Here is a 26,364-nt window from a genome sequence, read left to right on the forward strand (position 1 = left end):
CAACTCTGTGTGACTCAGTTCATTCTTATACGAGGTTGTGTAAAAGCCCCATCCCCAGTGGTACAACTTTAATTTCACACAGTTCATATCAGTATTATTATTTTGTGAGGTTCACAAGCAGTGTGCTGTAATGGAGAATGTTGTGGCCATAACCAGTGAGAATGTCACAATAGCAGATTTCAGCACTGGGCTTTTTGGAGTATACTGGACCATGACACTCACATTCTAGTGATTCCAGGAATTTCTGTAACTGTATGATAATAATAATAATAATAATAATAATAATAATAATAATAATAATAATAATAATAATAATAACAACAACAACAACAACAACAACAATAACTGCCATGACTTATTACATTATGCCAAATAAGTGTTTTATTATAAACATAGACTTTCTGCAATTTGTATATGTACCCACCTCTTATGCTAAGCACGTTTGAACCTCTGCTCATAATTAAGCATTTCACTATTGTATTGTCTATAGAGAAGTTATAACATATTCTAACATATTCTAACACATACAGTTGCAATCAAAATTATTCAATCGCCATTGCAAATCAGGTTTATTGTGAAAATTTACTTACTTATTTAATTGACTTTCAGCTGTTTGCAATGGACAAATCAAACAAAAGCAATAGAAATTATTCAACACAACGAATGCTTCAAATAGTTTCCCCAAATTCAACTGACAATGCAACTTATCATAATTTCTCCAGTTTCAAAATTATCCAACCACCTGCATAGAATCCTTCACGGGGTGGGGGTGGTGGTGGTGGGGGGGGGGGGGGGGGGGGGGGGGTTTGAGAGAGATTTTATATAATAGATATACACGTTTATTAACCAAAATTTAATACATAATATCTAACGAAACAACAATAATTAGTCAATTAGTTAAACGCACTAGTGGACGTTGAATCCTTTTGTACCTCGGCGCTTTCCGTAGCTGCAGTCAAACAGCATACTACAATACTAAATAGTGTGTTTAAATAGTATGCTGCAGTTAGCATAAGGGGTGTGACATTTGTACGTACTGTTTAGTGCGGTACTATGTAGTAATATCTCAGGCTTGGTCTCTAAACAACTGCGGCGCTGTCAAAGCCTAATCCTAGAAGTTTGTGTTAAGTTTGACTTGTACGCTTCTGACAATTCTGAAAATTGAAAAGACAAAAAAGATACTCAGATGCGGAATATAACCTATTTAAAAAAAGTATTCCCAAAGGAGCGGGCGGAATAGCGATGGTGTTAGGAAGTTGTGTAAGTATTGAAAGAAAACAGAGTTGACGTGAATGACTTACTTTCTGTTCTCTGAGGAAAAGATTAAGTCAGTTGCTGAAATGTTACACCCTGAGAAACACAGCAGGATCTGGGTTACATTGTTATTGTTCTTATATTTGTTTTCTTATGTCGTTACTCGCACTACTATTTATTGTAACGACGGTAAACAAACATTTAGTGATAGGAAACAGGCAGCTAACTTGTTTTATCACATCAGGCATGTTCATGAAGAGATGGAGGCCAGAAGTGTGTGAGGAAGATGCCAGTGGAGTGAAAACACTGATGGAGGGCCAGAAGAGGTAAAAGTTACTGTTAAGGCTGTATATACAGTACTGTGCAAAAGTCTGCAAAAAATACAAACTGTGTTTTAGATTTTTATTTTATCTACATTTTACATATCCTAACACTGGTTTTCCTGCACAAAATTAAATGTTACAGAAGAATTTTGTATGCCAGTTAAGAAAGCAGCATATTATGTAAGAGACTACTTTTCAGACCTCCCCAAAAAAACATAATGAAGGCTGATGGGTTTTGCTGCAAAAATAAGAAGCAAGTGTGACAAAAGTAACTTTTAGTTCATTTTAGTTTTATACCTTCTTAATACTTTTAGTATTACTTTTAGTCAAAAGTAATAAATGGCTTTGTTTAATTTATTAATTATTTATTATTTATTACCATTTATTACTGTTTATTGCTCTTTATAGTATTTATTTTAAATATAGAAAAATTAAATTTCCTTATTTTTTAAGGTGTTTGCTCTACAGCATTTTTTTTTGTATGTGCCTAAGGATTTTGCACACTACTTTGTGTATGTGTGTGTTTGTGTGTGTGTGTGTATGTATATACACACATATGACATAGTATATGAAAATCTGTGGCATTTTTAAACATATTCTTTTTGCTTTTCTAAATTGTTCAGTACCATAACATTGTGTAAGGTGCAACCCTTTAGTCTCAAATGTCTGTTTTATCTGTGTATAGTTTACGTTGGTAATAAATACAAACTTAATGCAGTGACCTTTTCACATAGAAATACCAGAGGCCTTTTTTGCACTCAGATTTCATTAAACAGTATGGATGTCATGAGTAATAGAAAGGGAACTGACTAAAGGCAGCTTTTACTGGAAGTACATTGAGGAATAGTTCAGAATGTACATGCTACTTATTCAAGGAATTCATGACAGTAGCCCATCTGTTTTGTTTCTATGCACAATTTGTCAGACTTACACAGGACCACCAATGACCGGATATTATTTGGTGGTGCACCACTTTCTCAGCACAGCAGTGAAACTGACAGTGAAACGATTGATCCTTTAAATGTGTGAGTGCATGGAGCCCAGTGATGGACTGGCATCCCATGCATGGTGTGTTTCTGCCTCATGGCCAGTGTTCCTGCAATAGGCTATGGATTAACTGCAACTCTGACAAGATAACGTGGTTACTGAAGATGAATGAATGATGAATCGATGGATGGATGGACGCATGGGTGGGTGGACGGTAGTGTGTGCTGCACTGAAACAGGTGCATAGAGTACAGTAGTGTAGTTACTGGCTACTTCATTAGAAGGTCTACCATGCAGATATAGTTGGCTGGAGATTTTTTGATGTAGGACTGTTTGTCCGGCCAGAAGTGTCACCAAGTTTTAAGAAATCCCAGTAGCACTGCTGAGCATCATATACTCATACCTGCACCACACACACTAAGACCATGAGATTGGTCCATCACCCGAATAATACTTGGTCACTCATAGTACTATTGTGGTCCCTTTTCATTAAGGGACAGGGTAAAGTGGAGTTGGCATTGTACATAGCAACAAATGGGCTACAGTCAACAATTGTAGAAATACAAAGTGGACCTACTGTATATGGAAGGTTTACCTAATAAAACAGACAATGTGTGTGCATAGAGCATACCTTCCAGTATTTGACTGAGCCTAATTCAGGTAAGTTGTGGTATATGTAGATTTACCTGATGAAATTTTGGAGATTCTGCACTTCAGATGAAACCATTTTATGGATAACCTAAAAAAGTCTCTGCATTTCTTTATTAATGTTTCAGTAGTTCTGAAGAAGAGGAAGGCTCACATAACAGGGGTGTGCCCCACAAGTGGCAGGGCTACTCATGCACTGTTAAACCAGCGAGGGTTTTCCTTCCACAGCCTGTTCTTCAGGCTGCACTGGGGATCAGCCATGGAGTTCTATTGACAAACGGTACATACCAGTCAAATTTATGAAGATTTAAGTTTACTCAATTTTGAGAGTTATTAAGTGAGTTCATGCATTTCATTTTCATTTTAAAAAGAAGGTGGTGTTTTTAAGGCTGACCTGTTAAACGTCCTCTTGTCCAGATGGCCTTGTCTACAGCTTTGGAGAGCTTCCATGGAAGCGAGACTTGAAGTCCCAGACAGTAGAACCTGTGCTGGAAAGCTCTTTAACTGGCCACCGTGTGGTCCGTGTATCTGCGGGTAGTTTTCACTGCGGTGCCGTAACAGAGGAAGGGATGGTGCACATGTGGGGCGAGAACTCCCATGGTCAGTGTGGTATCTTTGGTTTTAGTGTTGTCCATAATCCTACCCCTGTCAACATTGTGGATGATGAAATTGTCCCTCCTGAACTGGTCCAGATCCAGGATGTGGCCTGTGGGGCACAGCACACATTAGTTTTGTCAAGGAAGCATGAGGTGTGGGCCTGGGGTAGTGGCTGCCAGTTGGGCCTGGTGACTACTGTGTTCCCTGTGTGGAAGGCACAGAAAGTAGAGCATCTATCAGGGAGACATGTGCTCCAGATTGCCTGTGGTGAATTCCACAGCTTGGCTTTGGTTCGCTTACTACCCCTTCCAGTGTCCTCTCAGCAATCCCAGGACAAATGTGGCCAGTGCAAGCAGCCTATTTACACTTTGATTGACAAGGATGACCATGTTATTATTTCTGACAACCATTACTGCCCACTAGGGGTGGAACTATTCGATGCAAAGCAGTGTCAAAAATCAAAGCAGGCATCTCCATCTTTGACGTCAGAGATGGAGACCTCAGCACATGACCCCCAGAGTTCTGTTGTGTCACCTGGAGATTTCTGCCCCAGTCAGAGTGCGCTGGATGAATCTCACAATGATGATACAGCAGGTGAGAAGGAAGAAGATCACAATGATCCAGCCCCTGAGACTATGACTGACCGCTCAGAAAGTCCACAGCAATGCCGTGCAAGAACCAAAAGCTCTCTTTACCCTGATGAACAGGCTCTGAAAGACTACCTCAAGAGGCTCTCTGGGCAGTCTCAGTCAGAGCAGTTTGAGGCAGTCTCCAGGAAGGGTTCATGTCCTCCAAGCCGTCAGACATCACTCAAAGACTCTTATAGACTGGACCAAAACAACAAACCTACATTTCCTTCATTGGCACCACTTACCACGAGCGACGATTTTAAATCCACACTTTCAGATGATATTGCACTGATGACGTTACACGACTCCGTCACAGATTCTGTCTGTGACGACTCATCTGAAGACACGGTCATTCCTAGTGACCCTTTAACATATAATAACTGTGAGGAGGTCACTGATGACAGCTTCTCGACAGATAGTAACCACTGTCCATATAAGTCACTGGAAGCCAAGAAAAGTGCCAGCCTGACAGACATTAGGTTTAATGATACAGATGGATATAGTCGTAGAAGATCATTACCTGGCTTACTGTCTCCAGGTATGTTAAGACTCTTTGTTTTTACTTGTAAAATAAACCATGAATGGCTTTGATTAGGTCTATAAGTACTCATTAATTACATGATTAGTGTAGATAGATAAAAGAGTTGTTTGAAAATGCCACTTTGTACTCTCTACCCTGCAGTTTCTCCAGTATCGCTTCGGTGCAATCTTGCCAAAGCCGGAGCAGTCAACTCAAAAAGCAAACACATCTCAGAGAAGGAAATTTTCCTTCCGTCTCTCCATACAGAGGTGTGGACTTGGGGCAGAGGTCAAGAAGGTCAACTAGGTCATGGAGACACCTTGCCCAGGTATAGACAGATATTATTTTATTATTATATCTATTGTTACATCCATATATCATTTTGTCAGTAGCAGTCATTTTAATATTGGCAGGAAAACAAGTATTTTCCTACATGATCCTCAGGTTACAGCCTCTATGTATTAAGAGCTTAAACAACAAGGAAGTTATCAAGATTGTTGCTGGATCATGTCATTCTTTGGCCTTGACAGCTCAGTGTCAGGTAACTGCAGAGTGGAATGTCCAGTTGTGATACATTGTCATTCTGATGCTTATTATAATGTAATGATCTCATACATCATTCCTGATTGTTGTTTAATTCTATTTGCTGTGCTTTTTCAGGTTTATTCTTGGGGTTGCAATAAATTAGGTCAGTTGGGTCACATGAACTCTCCTAGCACTGTGCCACAGCACGTGAAGGTATTAATCTCATCACCTCTATCTTTGACATTCAAATAACTATCATATATGTGTGTAATAGTTCAATGTTCAGTGTACTCACTACTATCTTGTCTCCTAAATTGTTGTAGATGTCTGATGGTATCCGTGTGTGGGATGTAGCGGCAGGGCAGACACACACCGTGCTGCTTGCTGATGGAGACTGCTTACAGCCCATATTGTATTACAGTGGTGAGCAGGTGCAGGCACGGGAGGACTCTCCTACTGCAACGTATACACAGACACCAACTCTACTGCCCTTCTTCATGAATGTTAGTGTACACAGAGATTACAGTGTTTTCACAATGCCACTACTAATGCTAGTTACTATGGACAGTAATATAATCAAGGCTGTTAAAACTTATAGAATTTATAGCTGCACAATAAATGCTGTACTAGCATAATTGTTGGAGTTGAATTCATATAATATGGCATGTGTGTTTGATTTTGTTTGTGTATGTGTGTGTGCATTTATGTAATCTCCAGCTTGGCTATGTGAGTAGCATTTTTGCTGGAGGACCAAACTGTGTGGCTCTGGCTGATCGGAATGTCATGGGTTTCATCGCCACTCTGCATGAGTTGGCATCAGCAGAGAGAAAGTTCTACTGCATGCTCAGCAGGGTGAAGAACCAGATACTGCATCCCCTACTGGCCCGGGGTGTGTTGCAAATCTAATAAAGAGAGTTTGGTTTTGGGTGTGGTAAACTGAAGACTTCAATGCACGATAGGAATGCAGCAGTTTTGGGCAACAAATCACGTCACCATTTACTGTAACATAAGTCATATTTGAGTAGAAAAATTAGTATGGGCTTTTAATCCCTCCTTAATATCTATAAATATACATTTTCTGAATTGTTACCAATTTAAATATATATATATATATATATATATATATATATATATATATATATATATATATATATATTTATTTATTTCTGACCCTTTCTAGACAGTGTGAGCTCGTGTTTGGGGCGGACCTCCATGCAGCTGTTCAAGACTATGGCAGGAAAATACAGTCATTTGTGCCGTCTAATAGGACAGCACGCCACCTCTCTCACTAACTTCCTACAGCATGGGAGAAATGTAAAAACTCTGGCCATTTTGAAAAATACAGACCTTTTCCTAGACACCTATAAAAAGTAAGCACTGTTATACAATACAAAAGTACAATGCAAAATACATACATACATATATATACATATATATATATATATATATATATATATATATATATATATATATATATATATATATATATATATATATATATATATATATATATATATATGTATATATGTATGTATATATGTATGTATATGGTATGTATGTATCTTTGGCTTTACTAGATATTTATGTGTTATGTAAGTAATAACACATGATAATGTGTGTGTGTGTGTGTGTGTTTGACTGTTACAAAGCACTTACAATCGAGACTCCTTCAACAGATCTTAAATAAATGGGTCATTCCATATCAAGTGGTCCAATAATTGCAAAGTTGGTTGCTTGACCATTTTTAATTTACCTCTATGTATTGGCATTGCAAAAACACCCGTTTTTTTTCTCCTCCGTTTTACCATGACACACATATGGCCGTTGTAGTTAAACAAAGTAAAAAAAAATTTTTTTGCAATGACAATACTTAGAGGTAATCTATGACCTCTATGACAAATGTATCCTAACAAAACTGTCACTACGTCATGATTATAGGTTTTACTTAGCTGAAGAACAACACATTTTTAACTATTTATTATTAGTTTTAGATTATATGGCACATCTGCCTTACAAGTCCCTGTATATGAGCTGTTACTATAGAAACAATAACATATTAGAACAAGCGCATTAATTTTAACTTATTTTACCTTATTTAAATTATCATTCACGTTATAGTCAGAAATACTTTATGTGCTGTGCTGTGCTGTAATATGAAAATAATGCACACCTTCTGACCAATCAGATTCGAGCATTCAACTGTGCTGTGGTATAATTTAGTTTGAATGATCATGAATTGTGTATCTTGTCTCCACCACAATTCACAGGTATAGCAATCCCGTAGGAAACTTCCTTGTCATGGGAGGATTCCAATCACTGGTGAAGCCCTCGCAGTATGTTTCGTGTTATCTTAACTCTTCATTCATTACTCTAGAAATACCTGAATTAATGCCTTTGTTTCTCCTTTCAGAGAATGTTTGGGGAAAAGGCTGGATCTGATAGTAACTCTGTTAGACCTCAAAGAGAAGAACGTCTCGCTAAGTGATTTGCTAGTAAACCTGTTTTACATGCCGCTGCAGCACTTGCATGACTACAGCAGTCTTCTCCTGAAGCTGGCTACTTGCTTTGATGTGGTGAGTACTAAAATAACTTCTCTAGAAGCTGTTATAGTGACTCGTGTACTGAAGTCACCTTTTTATTTCAGAGCTCTGTTGAATATCAAATGATTCAAGATAGCTGCTTGCAATATGAGGTCTTGGCTCAACTTCTAAGCAAACAGAGGAAACAGGCGGACAGTACTTACACTTTCTGGAAGAACTTTTCAGGAAAGAGCTCAGTAAGTTTCAAAACTATTTCAGATTTAACATATATTAGTCATACTCAAATAGACAAGTAAGAGATATATACAGTTCATATACAGTTGAGTGCAACACTTTGCATCTCTTCAGGGTTTTCAGGAAGAACTAAAAAAATAAACCTTTATTTACGTTTACATTACATGTTTGGCATTTGGTAGACACCCTTATCGAAGGGCAACTATTTCATTTTTTATACAACTGACCAGTTGAGGGTTAAGGGCCTTGCACAAGGGCCCAGCAGTTGCAGCTTGGCAGTGCTGGGATTTGAACTTATGACCTTCCGATCAGAAGTCCAATGTCCTAACTACTGAGCTAACACTTTATTTTACTTTTTTTTTAATTGTGCTAATGAATTAAAAAAAATATAAATGTGGGTGTATTCTGCAGCAAAGCAGTAAAAAAGTCAGGAAAACCAGTCAGGAAGAATGGGATAGCAAACGGAGGTTTGGAAGCAGTTATACAGGCAAAGCATTGGTTAAAAAAATGAGAAATGGAAATGCTAAAATAATGTAAATATTTGGACTCATATCTCAACATCTGTAAAACCAACATAACTAACATTGCATGCATTGTTGGTATAAATTACATGTCTTTGTGGTTTTCCTATGGGTCTTGTCCTATTGGTATGATAACTTATGTACACAACTGTAAGTACTTTTTAACATAAAATGTTGATGCACCCACATGCTGTCATTTGTCTCTCACTGTGTGTGTGTGTGTGTGTGTGTGTGTGTGTGTGTGTACTCACCTTCCTTAAAGGAGTCTTTGCGGAAGCCGTCTCGGCGGCTGGTGTGTGAGAGTAGCAATAAAGGCTTGACCCTGCAGAACGCTGGGAGATTCTCAGTCAACTGGTTCATTCTCTTCAATGATGCCCTTGTTCATGCACAGGTCAGTATATTTGCTGTTGCTTTGTTTAAGGTTGTTCATCTGTGGTCCTTCATATGTTTGAATTCAAGTTAAGTTCACATCGCGATTGTTTTTTTTATTCAGGGTACCATTCCATCTAAGAAGTTTGTAAGTATATTTTAGTTTGGCCATCAGCAGAATCATTTATATTTATGTACTTGGCTCAGGGTTTTGTTCTTGAATTGACCCTTTTAGGTGATTTAAACATTCTTGATGTATTATTAAGCAAGTAATCATGCTTTTCTTTCCGTGTGAATGTTGTAGCTAAAACATGGCTTTGCCTGTGAATATTCAAACTGCATATTCTGTATTTCTGCTTTTCCAGGCTGTTCAATTTAATTTTAATATCTGTAGATGAAAACTCACTTGTTTTACATTGACCTGTTGATAATTAATAAATGACTATGCAGACAGTCTCCTCTGAAAGTACTGGAACAGCAAGGTCAATTCTTTTGTTTTTGCTATACACTAAAGACATTTGGGTTTGAGATCAAAAGATGAATTTACAGGGATATGCAACCAAGTATTAAGTGTTATTTGCTGTACTGTAAATAATTATCTGAGTAGAAGACTATTTGTTCCTATTCTTTTGCTCACCAAAAAGTTGGGTGGTCTGACACCAAAGGTGCCATGTTCTAAGTTGTTTAACAGATCTAGATATAAATATCAGGAAATGAAATCTGAGATTCTGATCTATCTTCCCATATTCATCTCTTAATCCCAAAACCAAATGTCTTCAATGTATAGCAAAAACAAAAGAATTGCTGATCCAATACTTTTAGTGGGAACTGTATATACAGTGCTGTAAAAAAAAGTATCCCCCCATCCTGATTTCTTCTGGTTTTTTGTGTATATCTCATACTAAATAGTTTTAGATCTTCAAACTAAATAAAACATAAAACAAAGGCAATCTGAGAAAACACATAATATAGTTTTTATTATTATTATTGCTATTATTATTATTATTTTATTGATGCAAAATAATGTTATCCAACACCTACCACCTATGTGAAAATTGCCCCCTTAAACTTAAACACCTTTAGCAGCAATAACTGCAACCAAACGCGTACGACAAATGGAGATCAGTCTTTCACAGCACTGTCATGGAATTTGGCCCACTCTTCTTTTCAGAGCTGTTTTAGTTCAGCTACATTGGAGGGTTTTTGAGCATGAACTGCCCGGTTAAGGTCCTGCCACAGCATCTCAATTGGTTCAAGTCAGGATTTTGACTAGGCCACTACAAAACTTTAATTTTATTTTTTTCCATTTGGAGATAATAGCCCTCACTGTGGTGCTTTGGAGTCCCAGAGCCTTTGAAATAGTTTGTAACCCTTCCCAGATTGATGTATTTCAATCACCTTCTTCCTCATCATTTCTGGAATTTCTTTCAACTTTGGCATAGAGTGTTACTGAGTAAGACCTTTTAACTTTAAGTGTTGATTTGATTGAACCGGGTTTGCAGTAATCAGGCCTGGTTGTGTCTTGTCTAGTTGAACCCCATTATGAATGCAGTTTCATAGATTTGGGGAATAAGTAATTATGGCGGTGTTACGACACAGGAGCATAGGCAGAAGCAGGTGCAGATCAACATCTTTATTTTCAAAACAGCAATCAAAACACAGGACACGCAGTCTACACTGGACAAGATTAGACAGCTGGGGTAAATCAAGTCACACCCTCGGACATCAACCAATGCTTAAACAGGAGGAGAACCAAAACCAAAACAAAGGCGCGTGTCCATCTGCAACAGTTCAGTCTCGTGCACGCGTGCTCTCTACAGCCGCGCCACAGTGCCATTTGCCGGCGAGGGCGTAACAGGGGGCAAATACATTTTCACACAGGCCCAGTTGGTATTGGATAACTTTTTTGTTTCAATAATTAACATTATCATTTAAAAACTGCATTTTGTGTTTACTCAGGTTGCCTTTGTTTTATCTTGGATTTTGTTTTAATTTCTGAAACTGTATGAGATATACACAATAACAGAACAAGTCCAATACTTTTTCACAGCAGCGTACTGTATATAATTATGTATATACAGGACTAAACATATAGTATGGTGCAAAGTTGTAGGCAGATCTAATTTATAATTCTGTAACAGATGATTTCAAATTGGCTGGTAGGTTGTTTCAGGTTTCCTTTACTTAATAAAATAAAACATTTTTTGTAACTAACAAATAAGAAAGCGAAAGAATGAATGAATGTATGCTACATGTTCGGAAATCTAATTGTTTTCTAATGACACATTAATGCATTAGGTATAAAATAAGCAAGACTAAACTTGTATAAAAAGCCTGTCTTAGTCTTTTGTGCTGTATTTTATAGACATGTACAGTGTGTAATTGTCCACAATTCAATATAATTCCAAAATTGTCAAAAGTGAAGGTCTGCTCTCCTCTCTAACCATACTGAATGTCCTTGATCATTACATGCACACATCTTTGAAAATTATTTGTTTTTATCAGTCCTTAATCCTGCATGATGGGTGACTTATTCTGCTCACACAAACTTTACGCTCATTCTCATTTTGAGTGTACACGCTAGTCTGCATTTTTCTTTTTATTGGTCAGTTGTGTAAGCATAATTCTGCCCATGTAATATGCTATCCCCATAATTAAGTCTTCTGTTCATCACTTCATCATTTCTCTTCCTCTTCTAGTTGCTCCATGCAAAGTAGGTTTAGACAGTCTGTCTGTCTCATGCTGTAATCTCTCTGTTCCTTTTGAGTGGTTACCCAGTTTTTCAGTTCCACTGGTGTTTCTGAGCTTGGCAATTAAAATGCTTTTTTTCTTCTTCTTCATGTCTTCTATTATGTCCTCTGCATTGCACTGAAATTCTTTTTAATGACTAAATCCATATACTGTTCTCCTCTCATAGCAGTTCTTGAAAACGCAAGGTACTCAATCAGATGTTTTGGGTTTGAATATTGTTTTCCAAAGCATCAAAGATAGGAGACATGACTGATTTTCTGAATGGATTGTGAACTTTTTATATATACTGGTATCTGTCTTTTTCTCAGTTTTCCTCTTACTATGTCTATCTGCTGGCCACACTGTGGGTGGAGCCCATCTCAGACAAGAATGTGGGATTGTAAGTTACTCATTCACTCACCTTTAGCCATTACAGTAGCAGCTACATTTTCAATTCTTCCAGTTGTTTGTTCATTTGTGTACTATTACCAGGTCTTATCTTGGAGTTAACCACTTAAATTCCAGACTTACATTCCTCATGCTCATAACTACATATCTTTACTATTGTTTTTACTGTAGTTGCTGAATAATAGGCATTAGAATGAATAAATGTATGAAAAGCTGAAAATTGAAGGTGTTGGACTGTTCAGATAAACAAGTGACAATAATGACCATACAGATGGCATTCATATGAGGTTTTCAATGTGAAGGGTATTGAGTGTTGAAAAGGTTATTGCATTTAGTTCTTGAAGGGTCATAGCACTGCAATTCACTATTTGCCCTACTTTTACACTTCTAACATTGCTGATATGTAGCAGATAACTTGAATCATATCCCAGAGAACAGCGCCCCCAGGCTGTCTGTGGTACTCGAAGACAGCAGTTCGATCGATCTGGAGTAATGTGTGTGATGGGTTTTTCTACAGGTTGGGACTGAAGCTGATTACCCCTGAAGAAAACTTCACTTTGTTGGCATCATCACCTCTGGAGAAGGTACAAGTCTCTCAGCATTATGACTGTTTCTAGCCTGTTCAGACTGTTCATTATTGTTTAATATTTGATCACCCATGCAGTTCTCAGTCACCAAATAGCTTTTAGTCATTTTGACCAATCATATTTTACAAATAAGATTACATCAATCTTTGGTAAAAGATTTAAAAGATTATATAATCATATACAATTTGCTAAATTACATTGTATGTATCTCTCTCTCTCTCTCTCTCTCTCTTTCTCTCTCTCTTTGTGATCAGGGGAAGTGGCTGAGGGCCATTAACCAGGCTGTGGAAGATGTGCTCGGAGTGGATCAGAGGACAGAGCCTCCTGTTTCCCGCACTGCCACTTATACTTTTACTAAAGATGGCAGGCTCAAAGATGCCACATACACTGGCCGCTGGCTCTCAGGCAAGCCTCATGGCAGGTAAGTCCATGTTTTCTGCTGAGCCATTATAAAATGAATTATTGGAATTAATTTTTCTCAAAGTATCTTCAGTTCAGTGTATATTTCTGGAGTTGAATTGCAAAAATAAACCTTCCATGATTATCGTGAATGAATTATGCTTTTTTTCATAACAAAAACATTAAACTGTTGTGCTATTCAGAGCTACCGTTACTTGCTTACCAATCCACTATATGACACAAGAAAAACATGCCAACTGGAACAGTCCACAAAAAACAGTCTTCTGTTATTAGTAAGCACTGTTTCATTTCTCTCTCAACAGTGGCACCATGAAGTGGCCTGATGGCAGAGTTTACTGTGGGACATTTAAAAATGGCCTGGAAGACGGGTCTGTAGATAAATAATACACTTGAATAATACATTTGAAAATGGATGTTCTATCGTGCTACATCGTCATATGTTTTCTATCTCTAGGTTTGGAGACTGTATGATGCCCAGACAAACCATCAACAAGTATGACCGTTACAAGGGCCACTGGAAGGAGGGCAAAATGCATGGATTTGGGACATATTGGTAATATGACTGTTATTTTGAGTTATGTGCCTGTGTTGCTAGCCTGTTTCAGGACTGTGTTGCTGACCCTGTGTGTTTCCTGTGTTCAGGTATGCTACAGGTGAGGTGTATGAGGGCTTATTTCAGGAGAACCTGCGTCATGGCCATGGCATGCTGAGTAGTGGCAGACTAGCCTCTTTCTCCAGCAGTGTGTTTGTTGGCCAGTGGGTCCAAGACAAGAAAACTGGCTATGGAATATTTGACAACATCACAAAGTGTGTGAATCTTACATTATGGATTTTTTTTTATTTTATTTTTATTTGCCTCTTTTGATTTTGTGAAAACCCTCATGATGTAGACTACCAACATAACACCAGTTGAACAAAGAGGCTTCTTTAATGGAATGTCAGTCATGTTGTCTGTCAATGCATTCAAGCAGAAGCATACATTTGTTTTGGAGGGAACACTGCAGGGCTGTTTCTATTTCAAAATTTTTAATTTTGAGTTAAACAGCCAGCTTTAGCTCAATTCAACCAAATTGACTATACATTTTTAATAAGTTTTAATATCTAATATGAAAATGACTGTTGCATGGTTTTGTGTTGAGATTTTTTAAATTAAACTTTAATTCACTTTTTTTCCCTTTCAGAGGAGAAAAATACATGGGGATGTGGCTGGAGGACCAGAGGCAGGGCACCGGGGTTGTGATCACCCAGTTTGGTCTATATTACGAAGGAGAATTTAGTAATAACAAAATGATGGTAAGTGTTAAGTATTCTTCATGACATTTAACTTTGGTTTGATCATTGAATGAAAATTTGGTATTTGTCACCAGGGGAATGGGCTTCTGCTCTGTGACGATGACACTTTCTTTGAGGGAGAGTTTTCAGAAGACTGGACATTGAATGGGAAGGTACGACCGAATTAGCAGAATATCACAAAGTAGTTCTGAAGAATCGTGTAGTACAATACATTTCTGATTTGTGTAATGCATCTGCTGTAATGTGATTTTATGCAGGGCGTCTTGTCCATACCTAACGGAGATTCTTTTGATGGTATCTTTGTGGGCGAGTGGGGCTCTGAACTGAAAGTGGCTGGCGTTTTCACAAAAATGTGGCTGTATGAGACTGAGCCGATGGAGAATAAGACCTTGTAAGTATGCTGCTAGCACTTAGCAGAGTGTTACCTTTTATCTTATGAAGAGCCTTTAAACCACTGTGTGGTCTTGATTCAATGTAAATGGTATAAGTTGGCCACTTAAAGTTTGAGGTTAATATTTAGTTATCTTCAGTACTGCTTTGAATTAATTAGTAACTGGATGGAAATTAAGAAGAGTTTCAAGGGTTATTTTCTAAAGATACATCAATAGATATGTAGGGAATGATCTATTTATTATCCATAAATTAAATTTGCTTTTTTGTGCTTACCTGAAATTACTTGTGTGTGGATGATCATTTTGAATTTGCCAGTTTTTCTTGTTGTTTTATTTTATTCTTTTATTTTTTATTTTTTACTAGCCGAAGCACAAGAAGCTTTAAAGCCCAAATCTTTGAAGATGATGGATAAAAATATAAACTCATAAAGCAGTAAAACCTGTGGGGAACATTTGCAGTACACTGTAGCCTTGAAGTAAGACTGTAAAAACTCCCATGATAATATGCAAATCAGAATGGTAAAAATTCAAACAAGTATCTAATAATAATATATTGAGAATTGAATAATCAGTGAAAGAAGACTAGAAGCCTCACATGTATGATAAATGTTGGTAGCGTACATAAAGCCTAGAAAGATAGCCCTGGAAAGTGTGACGTATAGGGAGAGGTGAAAATTCTCTTATTGCTGTGTGAGCAACTGTCTGAGCAACTCCTAAATCCAAAGACCATTCTGAGATCCAATGTGTGCAGCTTCAAAATGAACTCCTTCTTAACTCTGTATATGACCCTGTCTGGGCAATATTAGCTTTGGGTCTGTTTTGTGTAACATGTATGTACGTCTCTGTTATTTGTCTGTGTCTGTGTGTTTATGGTGTAGTGAGGTCGGTCGTTATGCAGTACCTGCTGAGCAGAAATGGGTGGCTGTGTTTGCGGAGTGCTGGAACCGGCTGGGTTGTGAAACCCCTGGAGTGGGAGAGAAAGAGAGAGCCTGGGAGAACATCGCAGTCATGCTGACAACCAGCTGCAGACAGCAGAGAGATGGGTAGATGCACACACACACACACACACTGTTAGATTACATGAATAAGACCATTTTATAATGACTCTTCTCTTCTTAACAATATATAAGCATGCATTTGGTTGTCATATATTTATAATGAAGTATTCCTATAGATGGTGTGTGTGTGTGTGTTTGTGTTTTACATGCAGACCAAGGGCTCTGAGTCGCTCCCAGTGTAAGATGTTGGAGAGTCTGGAGGTTATCCCTCAGCATGTCAGTCCTGTTACTGCTGAAGCCTATGACATCATCCGCCGCTACCTCATCAAGGTGAGACCACTTCTCTTACACAGCCTCAGAGTCTGACTGTAGGTTGTTTCATTTTCAAAAGTAGCCATCTTATTTTCATCTCAATGCATTACACTTAATGGTTACTGTAAGGACATAAAAAGACCTGCACATCATGTTTTAGCTCACATTATAAACAACTCCCAGACTTGACTGGGATTTCTTAGGCTATTGAATGTTGTTTACAAAAACACCCTAAAAACATATTTATTCGACCTCACTTCCACACTCAGGCATTTGATACTCCTCTGCATCTTCTGGGCTGGCTGCTGGAGACACTGGTCACGGTGTACAGGATGACGTATGTAGGCGTGGGCTCTAATAAAAGGCTTTTAAAGCAGGCTGTGGAGGAGATCCAGTCCTACCTCAAACGCATATTCCAGCTGGTCAGGTAACTGCTGTGTGATTCAGAGGATGCCACAGATTTTATGCTCTCCATTTTAAATGTGGATTTAAAAGTGAAGAGGGTTTATCTGTATGTTTAATATTATTGCCTATATTCATTATTTATGAGGGTCAGTCAAAGGAAAACCTTACTTTTTATTTCATTGTTTATTGCAAATTGGTGACACAAAAGTGTTTTTAGTTTAAGGTAGCAGTAGAAGCGGCTATTAAGGTTTTTAATTTGGCTCCCTCATATATATAATATAAAAATTACAGTACAGTTTAATGTGTCATTTTGTAATTGAACTAGTTTTAAACCACATCACCGTTAAATGCTGCTTTCTGATTGGCCAGCAGGTGTTGATTCCTTTCAGCAGTTGTCCATCTACAAGATTTAGCTATATCGATGCGCGCTTTCGATTATGTTATCGTTTCTATAGTAGCAGCCAATTCACAAGGACTTGTATGGCAGACACATCACATAAACAGATTTTTTTAAAATTAGGTAATTCTTGATATGTAGACATTTTCTGTGTGTTAGCAATATGTTAGCATTTATGGAAGGAGTCTCCAGTGTCAGTGTTTTGTAACAGTCAGCGGTAAAGCTGTTTTTTTACGTTTTCTAACATGGGAAAATCTTTAGGATGGAGAGCTTTGGAGTTTGTTTGTTTTTGTTTTGGCTTTTTTCATAAGAGGACAAGCTGTATTACTTTACCTTATTAACTTCGAGAGAGAGAGAGACAGAGATGAAGGAATGGCAGGTTACAGCTGCGCATATTCCACAACACTAAGCATAACTATAAATGGATAATTAATATGTATGACCATGTTCTTTAATAAATAAATATTCTTGATGTTATTGAAAAGTAATCAACTTTGGGGTGGAAACCATTTTCCGTAACAACATAGCATGTTGTGTTTTATTCCATACATAATGATCACATAATGACCTGTACTCTTTTGTTACAATTTTAACTTTCAGAATTGGATCATTTTCATATGATAACACTATATTTTCAGAGTTGTTATTCTTTTTCTTTTCTTTTTTCAGGCCACAGATTAAGGCCAGTCTTAGACTGAAATGCTTTTGGAATTCAGTTCCATCGTATGTTGTATTTTGGACATGTTTCTCATTCCCAAATATTTGTGTTGGATAAATGTTTTACACACATTTCAAAAGATCAGTCATGTTGCCTACAGTATCAGTGAGAACAGACAGCACTGATAAGATAAGATCATTGAACTCCTATCATTTCTGCCAGGTTTCTGTTTCCTGGTCTTCCAGATGAGGGTGGTTTTATCCCTGACTCGGAGAAGAGGGCCAGTGACGTTCAGAGCAGCAATACACATTCAGACACCACTCAGCAGGGGTAAGACCTTAACATTTCTGCTTAAGAATATTATACCCCATGTGGAAAAGAAATAACATCCTCCTTTTAAGTGATAGCCAGTGCTCCTTAGTTTATAACTGAACAGTGAGAAGAACTTCATAAAAAGTGGAGTTGATCTCCATTGTTCAAGAATTGTTCAGGATTGTTCTGTGTAGTACATTTACAGTATATAGAGTATGTGTGTATTTTGTGTTTGTGTGTTGCAGCTGGATTGTGAGTAGCACCACTCTGCTGCTTCCTGTTTTGTTACCTCGTCTCTACCCTCCACTCTTCACACTGTACACACAGGCGAGAGAGAGGGAGGAGGAAGTGTACTGGGAGTGTGTGTTACGCCTCAACAAACAGCCTGACTTGTCTTTGCTCACCTTCCTGGGAGTGCCTCAGTGAGTGATTAAACAAACACACATAAACACACATGCTTTTAGCACACACACACACACACACACACACACACACTGGCAGTTACCCTCTCATTACAGCACTTACTTTCTCAATGACTATGTTTACATGGACAGCAATAATCTAATTATTTACCTTACTCTGAGTAAGATAATAAAGTGATTAAGGTGTTTACATGAGTCGCTTTTAGAATACTCCTGTCATGTTCCCGTTTTACATGTTATAGAACATAATTAGATAACAGCCCGCGTCATTACTTCACCGCGCCACGCCGTCTGAAGTCCGTCCAGAATTTCACGTATCAACATACAGTTCATCTTCGTTATGGTACCGTATACAGTTTTGGGGGTTTTTATTTAATTTTTTTTACGAACGTTTTAAGTGCAGGTAATTATTTGTCATGCTATACGTGCTAATAGACAACCGCTTGAATCCGTGGGCTGCGTCTCAAACCGCGCACTTACCGTCTATATAGTAACCGAGATACATGTATTTTTCCCCACTACAGGCCTATAGTAGTCAAGTATGCGGTTTGGGACGCAGCCGAACTCTCTTGTTCACCGTAAAATGTTGAGAACTACCGTGTGGGATCGTGTCCTGTCGCAAAATGCGGTGAAAACTCTCACACGACGTTCATAATGTGATTAAGGTGATTACATGTCTGTAATACACGTCCATAATGCGACTAAAACAGGAGTACTCCACCTGTCTTCATTCGATTAGAGCTTAATTCGAGTATGACCTTAATTAGATTAAGGTAAGTAAAAATTGCTGTTTACATGGTAGTTTCTTACTCAAAGTATGGTCTTTATCAGGTTAAGAGTGGATTGTTGTTGTCCATGTAAACGCAGCTAATGATGTCTTATTAAAAGGACAGTCCACTATATAGAAACGAGTATTTTCTTGAACTACATTCACTACAAATATGAAAATGGGCCTTTTGATTTATTTATTTATTTATTTATTTATTTATTTATAGAAAATTCTGGCCAGTCTCAATTTCTGTTTTAGGAGAGATAAAAGATGTGAGTATGACATTTTATACTAAAGGAGATTAAAAAAAAAAAAAAGTATGCAAAAGATAGTTTCCGAGATGATAAATTGGCAGTTTAAATGGTGGCAAAATAATGAACATAAAAGTTTAAAATGAAAAATGTGTAAAAATGTGACAGGTGCTGCCTAGCAGTATGAATGTCTGCTTTGCTACTGCTGTGGAGACTCTGCAACAGATCAGGTAAATAAAAGCACATACCACACCTACATATATATTGTGTGTGGCTTGATTTTTTGGGGCTACGCTTAGACTTTAGCTTTTATATGGGATGCCATCTTTTTTCCTCTTTTCTTTAGCACAACTTTCACTCCTGCAGATAAGCTTCAGGTCATCCAGCTGACCTTTGAGGACATCACGCAGGAAGTGCAAGCCATGTTGGGCCAGGGCTTCCTGTGGTGCATGGATGACCTTTTCCCAGTCTTCCTCTACATAGTTCTCCGTGCGCGGTATACTTTACACACCACAACCTCATGTTCTGTCATGTGCTGGCTTTTTTTGAAACGTAAGCGTTAATCTTGAGTTTCAGTTTCTAATTTGCCAGTGTGTTCTTTTTGAAATAGTAGATATTTTATAAGATGCAACCGCACATATTTAGACAGCATTTAAACTGGGTTAAACTGAGTGTCCTTTGACTAAATTTAATCAAATGTCCTTAGATTAACCAGCCTCGAAACCAAAAACGTATTTTCTCGAGTAATCGTGTCCGGTTCATTTTCCTACCTGTGATATCTTTCTATGTGTGAATTCAGGATCAGAAACCTTGGCTCTGAAGTGAGCCTCATAGAGGACTTGATGGATGCTGCTCTACAGCATGGAGAACTCGGGCTCATGTTCACCACTCTCAAAGTATGAATCATAGTATTATGACACCATCACCAGTATTTCCTCAGACATACCATCACATGCAGTATTTGCAGATATAGATAAGATTTACATTTACGTGAAAGCATCTTCAAGAGTAAAAGCAGGATTGCAGGAAATACACACTCACACAAGCTAAACATGATGGCATAAGGAAGTACTCAGTAGTACTACACACAGCTAGACAAGCGGTGAGTCACAATTCACTCATTGTGTGAATGAATTGTGAAACACAGAAACTTGCTGCTTTATTTTTTTTATTTTTTTACTCCCTTAAGCAGTCTGAATTTGATGGGAGATGTAGTTCTGTATAGACACTTTTGAAGAGGGATTTTATAGGTGGTATTTCACCACTACAAATTTGGTCTTAAACTACATTTGACCTCAGTTACACTTTATCATTCATGCATCTTGTATGTGGATTGTATCCCGATAAGCTTTCACCCACACGGATTTATAATTCACAAATCCGGTAGCTGTTGCTGCATTTTAATATGCCAGTGACCTCATTATATCATCGAACGCCATCTTCCTGTGTTCTTCATTCTTAGTTGCATTGTGAATAAGACATTTACATGTGTATAACATGCAGCCAAAAGACAGACCACGGACCATCTTGAAGTGGTTTGAACAATTGGATATAAATAGTTTTTTTTAACTGTCTTGGGTGCATTTATACTTTTATATATATATATGTGAAAAAGCGCTACCAAATATAATCCCACCTCTTCCGTGAATACCTAACTAACCCCTAAAATGCCAACCCCACATTATCCTAAAAAAAAAAAAAAAAACCCTACTCTGGCATTACACCTCTACTCTGTGCACTTTGCTTCTCTAGAACTCAATTAAAAGATCTTGTATGGTAGCACTACTTGTATTGTTCTCTGCTTGATATATCGCTTTTCTTGTATTTCCTCATTTGTAAGTCACTTTGGATAAAAGTGTCTGCTAAATGAATAAATGTAAATGTAAATCCCATACTTAAGACTCTTAAGGTACTTAAGGTTTTTGAAATGCCGTTGCAAAAAAAGTCTTCATTTTTATTTTATTTAAATTTTTTTAACCTGGCTGTGGAAATGATTGTGTAAGTTCCATTTGTAATGAATTTCTCTGCACTCTTTTATTCTGTCACTGCAGGCTTGCTACTACCAGATTCAGAGAGAGAAGCCTACTGGCATGTAGAGGCAGAATTTCTGCAGGTGTAAGTCTCATCTTAGCACAAGTCTTTGAATTTGGACAGTGTTTTGGATGCAGTGCATTCTACTGTATGAGCGAAGGAACAGATTGGAAAGTTTTTCATTTGTTTGATTTGGAGGAGAGAACTCAACACTGACATGGTTCCAGCACCTTCATCACAAGCTCCTAATTACTAACTTTAATTTTAGCTGCTGCTTTTAAATGAATCAAGGTTTTATAATGAACTGTTTTGATGAATGTGGAGATTGTTTGTTACTTAACTGAAAAGGGAGTCCTTAAATTACTGAGTCAGATTTCATGCCTGTGATTAATGATTAATGTTGCGGTGCTGATTTTTTTTTTTTTTTTCTTCGTTTAATGATTTGTTAGACTGTACTAACTAGCACTACATGCTTTATCTAGACCCCACAGTTATGAATGCATTAGGGGAGAGTCAGCACAATGATAACATGCACATTTTTTCTAAATGCAACTATGCATCCAACTGTGACCTTTTTTTGCATGCATATGCAGGTGTTTCACTTCTGTGTGACCATCTGGGGGAAACAGCTGCGTTTATTCACTGTAGCAGGAGATATGTGTGAAAAACAAAAAGCATTTTGTGCCAGAAAAGTAAAAAAAAAAGAAAGAAATAACCAAAGTATTTTTCTATTACTTTTTCCTCAGACACTTATCTCTACATTAACTGTATAGTTTTCAGAGAATGGGCATGTTCCTTCAGATATACTCTGTATACTTTCTTGCTTCTGTGGCTTCCAGACTGTTAAGTGTAGCGAAAGGTGACAGCGCTGAGACAGAAAAGGTGACAGCGCTGAGACACACACACTTATTCCTGGTCTTGTTAGAATGAAATACAGTTTATTAGCTGAGCTCATAAAGATGTCATCCTGTTTAAATCTTAGTTTTATGTTTAAACCATAGTAACCATATTACTTTGATATAGCCTAACAGGAAGAAATGTATTTTTAGTGGTGCTACAACTGATCCATGTAACATTACAGTTATGCCACTTTACCTGTACAGCAACAAGGTACTACTTTTGGTTTCATTGAAACTGTGTGCCATCGGTAAACCGGCAGATGATAACAGATTGTTACTTAGGAAGTATGAGGTCTTTTCATTTAAATCATCGTTAAGCAATTTAACGCAAACCAAAAAAATGTTACAGTTTTGCTGCCTCTCCTCTACTTTTGTATCCAGCCTGCAATTATCAAGTGGTTGATTTGGATAAATTAGGTTGTGAGTTTTTTGTTTGTTTGTTTGTTTGTTTGTTTGTTTGTTTTAGCTTTTTTAAAACAGTCTTTATTGCTCATTGACCTAAAATTGTTAGAATATACTGTACTTGTACAGTATGTTAAAACACAGACTTTATTTATTAGAAAATGTGTATTTTTATTAACTTGCACTGTATAGAATGTCACTAGAGGGAGTAAGAATTAATGTGTAAAAAAAAAAAAAAAAAATTTCACTGGTGTAAAAAATTAAGAAATGTATCATTCTATACTAGGAAAACTACTTACAGGTGTAAAGTTTTATAGAGGCCAAAGAGGAACAAATCACTTTTAGAAGTTATTAGTTCAAAGATCAGGTCACTGTAAATGAAATGTCACATTTGGTGTATGTACTGTGTATTTTGTAATGCCTCACATGTCCTAAGAAACTACTGACAGCTGATTATCCAACATTTGAAGAACATCAGGACCAACTGAGAGTAATCAACATGAAAGATGAGATCAGATGTGATGTCTGTATGTACTGAGGCTAAACGTGCTGGTAGATTCAGCGCCTACTTCAGTGATGTGACATGCTTCATACCTCTGTATACCTGGCTGTACATGTACACTGTTGTCACTGTTCACAGTTCTAATTGTTTTCATGTTATGCCATTTTTATTTTCTGGTTGTTTTTATAGTTTAATGGAATGTAATTTAATTTTAGTTTAGCAGGAAGTGTTGTTTATATGTGAATATACAGTGCCCTCCACTAATATTGGCACCCTTGGTAAATATGAGCAATGAAGGCTGTGAAACACTGTCTTTATTGTTTAACCTTTTGATCTTTTGTTCAAAACATTCACAAAAATTCTCTGTGAATTCAACACAAAAATGGTTTACTGGGACAAAATCAAGGTCCTGCCATCCCAGTCCCCTGACTTGAACACCATAGAAAACCTGTGGGGTGATCTTAAGAGGAGAGTCCACCAGCACGGATCTGGAGAGATTCTGTATGGAGGAACGGTCTCCGATCCCTTACCATGTATTCTCCAACCTCATCAGGCATTATAGGAGAAGACTCAAAGCAGTTATCTTGGCAAAGGGAGGTAGCAAAAAGTATTGCCTAAAAGGGTGCCAATAATTGTTGCACACCTATATTTAACAAAGTTTTTTTTTTTAATAAACCTGTGTTGTTTCTGCAATTGTTTGATATCCAAGAGAGTATTTTTGTGAATTTTTTTTTAACAAAAGATCAAAAGGTTAAATATTAAGGACAATTTTTCACAGCCTTCTTTGCTCATATTTACCAAGGGTGCCAATATTAGTGGAGGCCACAGTACGTGTGTATCTGTATTTTGACATGTTAATGCAATTGTCTGTTATATGTAATGAGTGACTACGGGAAGAGCTTAGCTCTTAACAGGTTTATATACTCACTGGCCACATTAATAAGAACACCAGTACCCCAGATCTTTCATGCAAATATCTAATCAACTGCTCATGTGGTATTTTCCACACACAACAGTCTGTAGAGACTACACAGATTTGGTGCAAAAAAAAATCCAGTGACCACGTCAGTTTTCATGCCTGTCAGTCAAAACCAGGTATCTGAGGAGGCTACAGAGGGCACAGATTCACCAAATCTGTACTATTGAAGATTGGAGAGAAAGATATTTGGTGTACTATTATAGTGGCCAGTGAGTAAGGGTTTGTTTGGGTATGTTTTCATTCATTTCTCTGTGTGCGTGTTTGCTGCATCCATGTAACTCATCTTTCTCACTTGCATCTACTAAGGAATTGTTCTCCACATAAAAGACTGAATAACAAATCTGTCTGGAAACACAAGGAAGCTATACCTAGAAATCTAAGAATTTAGATCATGCAAATCTGCCTTTACACAAATACCTGATAAAGCAGCTGCCTGATGAAGCAGCTATCTGGGCTGTTTAAATGTTTCATGTTAACTTAATGGCACTGTTAACAGTCTGATACTGAGATGTATACATTAATATATATACATTCTTAATTCATTGCAGTGTTTTAAATTTGTTTGGTTTTGGTTTTGGTTTTGAAATTGTTTTTTATGTTGGTATGACGGGCTGATCCGGTTGGATAATTTTAGCAGTGGCCACTTCTTATTCCAATGAGTTTGGATAAGTTTGATAAAGCAAAGACGCCGTAGTGGCGACACTCACACGGCTCTTTATTGGATTGTTTACAGTTTGCCTTTAGACAAGGGATTCTGAAACATTGATTCTGAAACATTTAGAGGATCATAAAGCTTATGCTCGCTTACTTTTTTATTGATTTTTAACTCGGCTTTTAATACTATTCAACCACACTTGTTAATTAAAAAGATGAAGCAGTTGAGTGTAAACCCATATATTATTAAGTGGTATTTTTCTGTTTTTAACTGACAGAACTTACTGTGTAAAAGTAAATAATTCTTACACAACAGAAGAATATTAGTAAAGGTGTCCCACAAGACTGTGTCAGTTCACCTATTCATTTTACTCTTTTTTACATACGAATGCTCAAGTAAGCATTCACAAAACTATATTTTTTAAATATTCAGATAACACAGCCATTTTAAGTTGACTCTATGTGCAAGACAATATCGGCACCAACTACCAGTCAGAAATAAGCCGCTTTGTTGACTGGTGTGAGAACAATAAGTTAATGATAAATACAAAGAAAACGGATGAGATTGTATTCGACCCAAAATCTATAAGCGACCATCGTCAATTGCTTATACATGACCAACTCATTACTCATACGCAGACTTGCAAGTATTTGGGCATTTACATCTACAGTTCACTTACATGGAAAACACACTGAATGGGTTTACACTCGTCTACACCAGAGATTATACTTCTTACGCAGACTACGTCTTTATGGGGTTAACAAGAAGATTATGCTGTTGTTTTACAAAGCTGTTTTAGAACGTATTGTTAGGTATGGTATTATGGTCTGGTTTGGGAAAACAATTGTACAGCTTAAATCTAAATTGGTGCACATGGTATTGACAGCATTGAAAAGTGTTGGGCAAGAAGAACATCTTAGTCTTCAAGATTTATATGAGGAAAGCATTCTTAATCAGGTGCAGAAGATTTTCGGTGATCAAACTCACTTCTTGAATCCACAGTATGAACTGCTTACCTCTGGTAATTGATACAGAGTATAAATGTGCAAATTAAACAGATACAAGAATTCCTTTGTACCTGTATCTGTGCGAATGCGTAATAAGTGCTTATCTTGATAATAGGTTTTTATTTATTTTTATTATTACTATTATTATTTGTCTATTATATGTCTATGCAGCAATATGTAGTCCACAATAAATTTCCTTTCGGGGACAATTAAGTATACTTTAACTTAACACTTTAACTAATAGTTAAAAGTTTTTGAACACCTGGAGTTTAGGGGGGGATCACTATTATTATCACAAACCAAGCAAAAAGTTATACAGCAGCAAGTTAACTGCTCAGTCTCAGATGCTTAGGAGACTTGAGTGCTTTATTAAAGGCCAGAGGGAGGGT

At 37.3% G+C, this 26,364-nt stretch overlaps 1 protein-coding gene across 3 annotated transcripts; it reads left to right on the top strand.

Moving 5' to 3' along the window:
• The first annotated feature begins 987 nt into the window (after positions 1-987).
• als2a (alsin Rho guanine nucleotide exchange factor ALS2 a) lies at positions 988-22,242 on the top strand. 3 transcript variants are annotated; one of them, XM_017470413.3, is made up of 34 exons: positions 988-1,260; positions 1,499-1,580; positions 3,340-3,491; positions 3,629-4,975; positions 5,120-5,285; positions 5,402-5,498; positions 5,618-5,695; positions 5,806-5,985; positions 6,200-6,371; positions 6,663-6,852; positions 7,750-7,815; positions 7,893-8,055; positions 8,127-8,258; positions 9,040-9,168; positions 9,271-9,294; positions 12,206-12,276; positions 12,802-12,868; positions 13,126-13,292; positions 13,594-13,659; positions 13,746-13,844; positions 13,934-14,098; positions 14,473-14,584; positions 14,659-14,736; positions 14,842-14,975; positions 15,855-16,019; positions 16,187-16,304; positions 16,556-16,713; positions 17,969-18,076; positions 18,304-18,480; positions 19,476-19,521; positions 19,669-19,730; positions 19,847-19,996; positions 20,300-20,396; positions 21,552-22,242. In XM_017470413.3, the coding sequence occupies exons 2-34, from the start codon at positions 1,501-1,503 to the stop codon at positions 21,594-21,596; spliced, it is 5,061 nt and encodes a 1,686-aa protein (XP_017325902.1). In that variant the 5' UTR covers positions 988-1,260; positions 1,499-1,500; the 3' UTR covers positions 21,597-22,242. The 3 variants fall into 3 exon arrangements, with proteins under 3 accessions (XP_017325902.1, XP_017325903.1, XP_047011887.1); XM_017470414.3 differs by having other exon boundaries at positions 3,343-3,491; XM_047155931.2 differs by lacking the exon at positions 9,271-9,294.
• Positions 22,243-26,364: the final 4,122 nt, after the last annotated feature.

Source organism: Ictalurus punctatus, chromosome 6 (assembly GCF_001660625.3).
Source record: "Ictalurus punctatus breed USDA103 chromosome 6, Coco_2.0, whole genome shotgun sequence".
NCBI lineage: Eukaryota > Metazoa > Chordata > Actinopteri > Siluriformes > Ictaluridae > Ictalurus > Ictalurus punctatus.

Coding starts and splice junctions, on each gene's coding strand:
- als2a (XM_017470413.3), top strand. CDS start 1,501: ATGTTCATGAAGAGATGGAGGCCAGAAGTGTGTGAGGAAGATGCCAGT. Junction 5,499..5,617: donor CCTTGACAGCTCAGTGTCAG/GTAACTGCAGAG, acceptor GTGCTTTTTCAG/GTTTATTCTTGGGGTTGCAA. Junction 16,305..16,555: donor TCCGCCGCTACCTCATCAAG/GTGAGACCACTT, acceptor TTCCACACTCAG/GCATTTGATACTCCTCTGCA.